Source organism: Hippoglossus hippoglossus, chromosome 6 (genome assembly GCF_009819705.1).
Source record: "Hippoglossus hippoglossus isolate fHipHip1 chromosome 6, fHipHip1.pri, whole genome shotgun sequence".
Taxonomy (NCBI): Eukaryota; Metazoa; Chordata; class Actinopteri; order Pleuronectiformes; family Pleuronectidae; genus Hippoglossus; species Hippoglossus hippoglossus.
In genome coordinates this window covers 280,001-282,500 of record NC_047156.1, presented here as the reverse complement: position 1 = coordinate 282,500, position 2,500 = coordinate 280,001, and the positions used below count along the sequence as shown (strand labels likewise).

The 2,500-nt window shown below is 42.2% G+C and overlaps 1 protein-coding gene across 4 annotated transcripts in view; it reads left to right on the top strand.

The window, feature by feature from the left end:
- Positions 1-2,500, top strand: part of LOC117762640 (transcription initiation factor TFIID subunit 4-like) — a 17,207-nt gene that overhangs the window by 7,881 nt on the left and 6,826 nt on the right. For all 4 annotated transcript variants that reach the window (XM_034587126.1, XM_034587125.1, XM_034587124.1 and 1 more), the window contains exons 8-9: positions 2,318-2,393; positions 2,479-2,500. The exon at positions 2,479-2,500 is cut by the window's right edge and continues 84 nt beyond it. In XM_034587126.1, coding sequence (XP_034443017.1) covers positions 2,318-2,393; positions 2,479-2,500 — 98 coding nt within the window. The remainder of the gene's footprint in view (positions 1-2,317; positions 2,394-2,478) is intronic.

Genomic DNA, 2,500 nt, shown 5'->3' with positions numbered 1-2,500 from the left:
TAAGAAAGACGTTAGAAAACAGGTGGAACGTTAAGAAAGACGTTAGAAAACAGGTGGAACGTTTAGAAAGACGTTAGAAAACAGGTTGGAACGTTAAGAACGATGTTAGAAAACAGGTGGAACGTTAAGAAAGACGTTAGAGAACAGGTGGAACGTTAAGAAAGACGTTAGAAAACAGGTGGAACGTTAAGAAAGACGTTAGAAAACAGGTGGAACGTTAAGAAAGACGTTAGAAAACAGGTGGAACGTTTAGAAAGACGTTAGAAAACAGGTGGAACGTTAAGAACGATGTTAGAAAACAGGTGGAACGTTAAGAAAGACGTTAGAAAACAGGTGGAACGTTTAGAAAGACGTTAGAGAACAGGTGGAACTTTAAGAAAGACGTTAGAAAACAGGTGCAACGTTTAGAAAGACGTTAGAGAACAGGTGGAACGTTTAGAAAGACGTTAGAGAACAGGTGGAACGTTTAGAAAGACGTTAGAGAACAGGTGGAACTTTAAGAAAGACGTTAGAAAACAGGTGGAACGTTTAGAAAGACGTTAGAGAACAGGTGGAACGTTCAGAAAGACGTTAGAAAACAGGTGGAACGTTCAGAAAGACGTTAGAGAACAGGTGGAACGTTAAAGACGTAAGAGAACAGGTGGAACGTTAAAGACGTAAGAGAACAGGTGGAACGTTAAAGACGTTAGAGAAACAGGTGGAACGTTTAGAAAGACGTTAGACAACAGGTGGAACGTTAAGAAAGACGTTAGAGAACAGGTGGAACGTTTAGAAAGACGTTAGAGAACAGGTGGAACGTTAAAGACGTTAGAGAACAGGTGGAACGTTTAGAAAGACGTTAGACAACAGGTGGAACGTTAAGAAAGACGTTAGAGAACAGGTGGAACGTTAAAGACGTTAGAGAACAGGTGGAACGTTTAGAAAGACGTTAGACAACAGGTGGAACGTTAAGAAAGACGTTAGAGAACAGGTGGAACGTTAAGAAAGACGTTAGAAAACAGGTGGAACTTTAAGAAAGACGTTAGAAAACAGGTGGAACGTTTAGAAAGACGTTAGAGAACAGGTGGAACTTTAAGAAAGACGTTAGAAAACAGGTGGAACGTTTAGAAAGACGTTAGAGAACAGGTGGAACGTTAAAGACGTAAGAGAACAGGTGGAACGTTAAAGACGTAAGAGAACAGGTGGAACGTTAGAGAACAGGTGGAACGTTTAGAAAGACGTTAGACAACAGGTGGAACGTTAAGAAAGACGTTAGAGAACAGGTGGAACGTTTAGAAAGACGTTAGAGAACAGGTGGAACGTTAAAGACGTAAGAGAACAGGTGGAACGTTAAAGACGTAAGAGAACAGGTGGAACGTTAAAGACGTTAGAGAACAGGTGGAACGTTTAGAAAGACGTTAGACAACAGGTGGAACGTTAAGAAAGACGTAAGAGAACAGGTGGAACGTTTAGAAAGGCGTTAGAGAACAGGTGGAATGTTAAGAAAGATGTTAGAGAACAGGTGGAACGTTAAAGACGTTAGAGAACAGGTGGAACGTTCAGAAAGACGTTAGAAAACAGGTGGAACGTTTAGAAAGACGTTAGAAAACAGGTGGAACGTTAAAGACGTTAGAGAACAGGTGGAACGTTCAGAAAGACGTTAGAGAACAGGTGGAACGTTAAGAAAGATGTTAGAGAACAGGTGGAACGTTAAGAAAGATGTTAGAGAACAGGTGGAACGTTAAAGACGTTAGAGAACAGGTGGAACGTTCAGAAAGACGTTAGAAAACAGGTGGAACCTTTAGAAAGACGTTAGAGAACAGGTGGAACGTTTAGAAAGACGTTAGAAAACAGGTGGAACGTTAAGAAAGACGTTAGAAAACAGGTGGAACGTTAAGAAAGACGTTAGAAAACAGGTGGAACGTTCAGAAAGACGTTAGAGAACAGGTGGAACGTTAAGAAAGACGTTAGAAAACAGGTGGAACGTTCAGAAAGACGTTAGAGAACAGGTGGAACGTTAAAGACGTTAGAGAACAGGTGGAACGTTCAGAAAGACGTTAGAACTTAGGTGGAACGTTAAGAAAGACGTTAGAAAACAGGTGGAACGTTAAGACGTTAGAGAACAGGTGGAACGTTCAGAAAGACGTTAGAGAACAGGTGGAACGTTAAGAAGACGTTAGAGAAACAGGTGGAACGTTCAGAAAGACGTTAGAGAACAGGTGGAACGTTCAGAAAGACGTTAGAGAACAGGTGGAACGTTTAGAAAGACGTTAGAGAACAGGTGGAACATATTAGAAGTTTCTGTGACGTTGGTTCTGATGTTCTCGCCGTTCTGCAGGCCGTGGGCAGAGCCGGAGTTCAGACGGTCCAGACTCGTTCACCTGTCGTCATCAGTCAGACTCTCAGAACTCAAGGTGAGTCCAGCTGCACCACTAGGTGGCAGCGATGATGTGACTTCACTGTTTGTAGCAGCTGATGAAGACGTCTTGTTTCCTTCAGCGACGCTCATCAGAGGATCTCC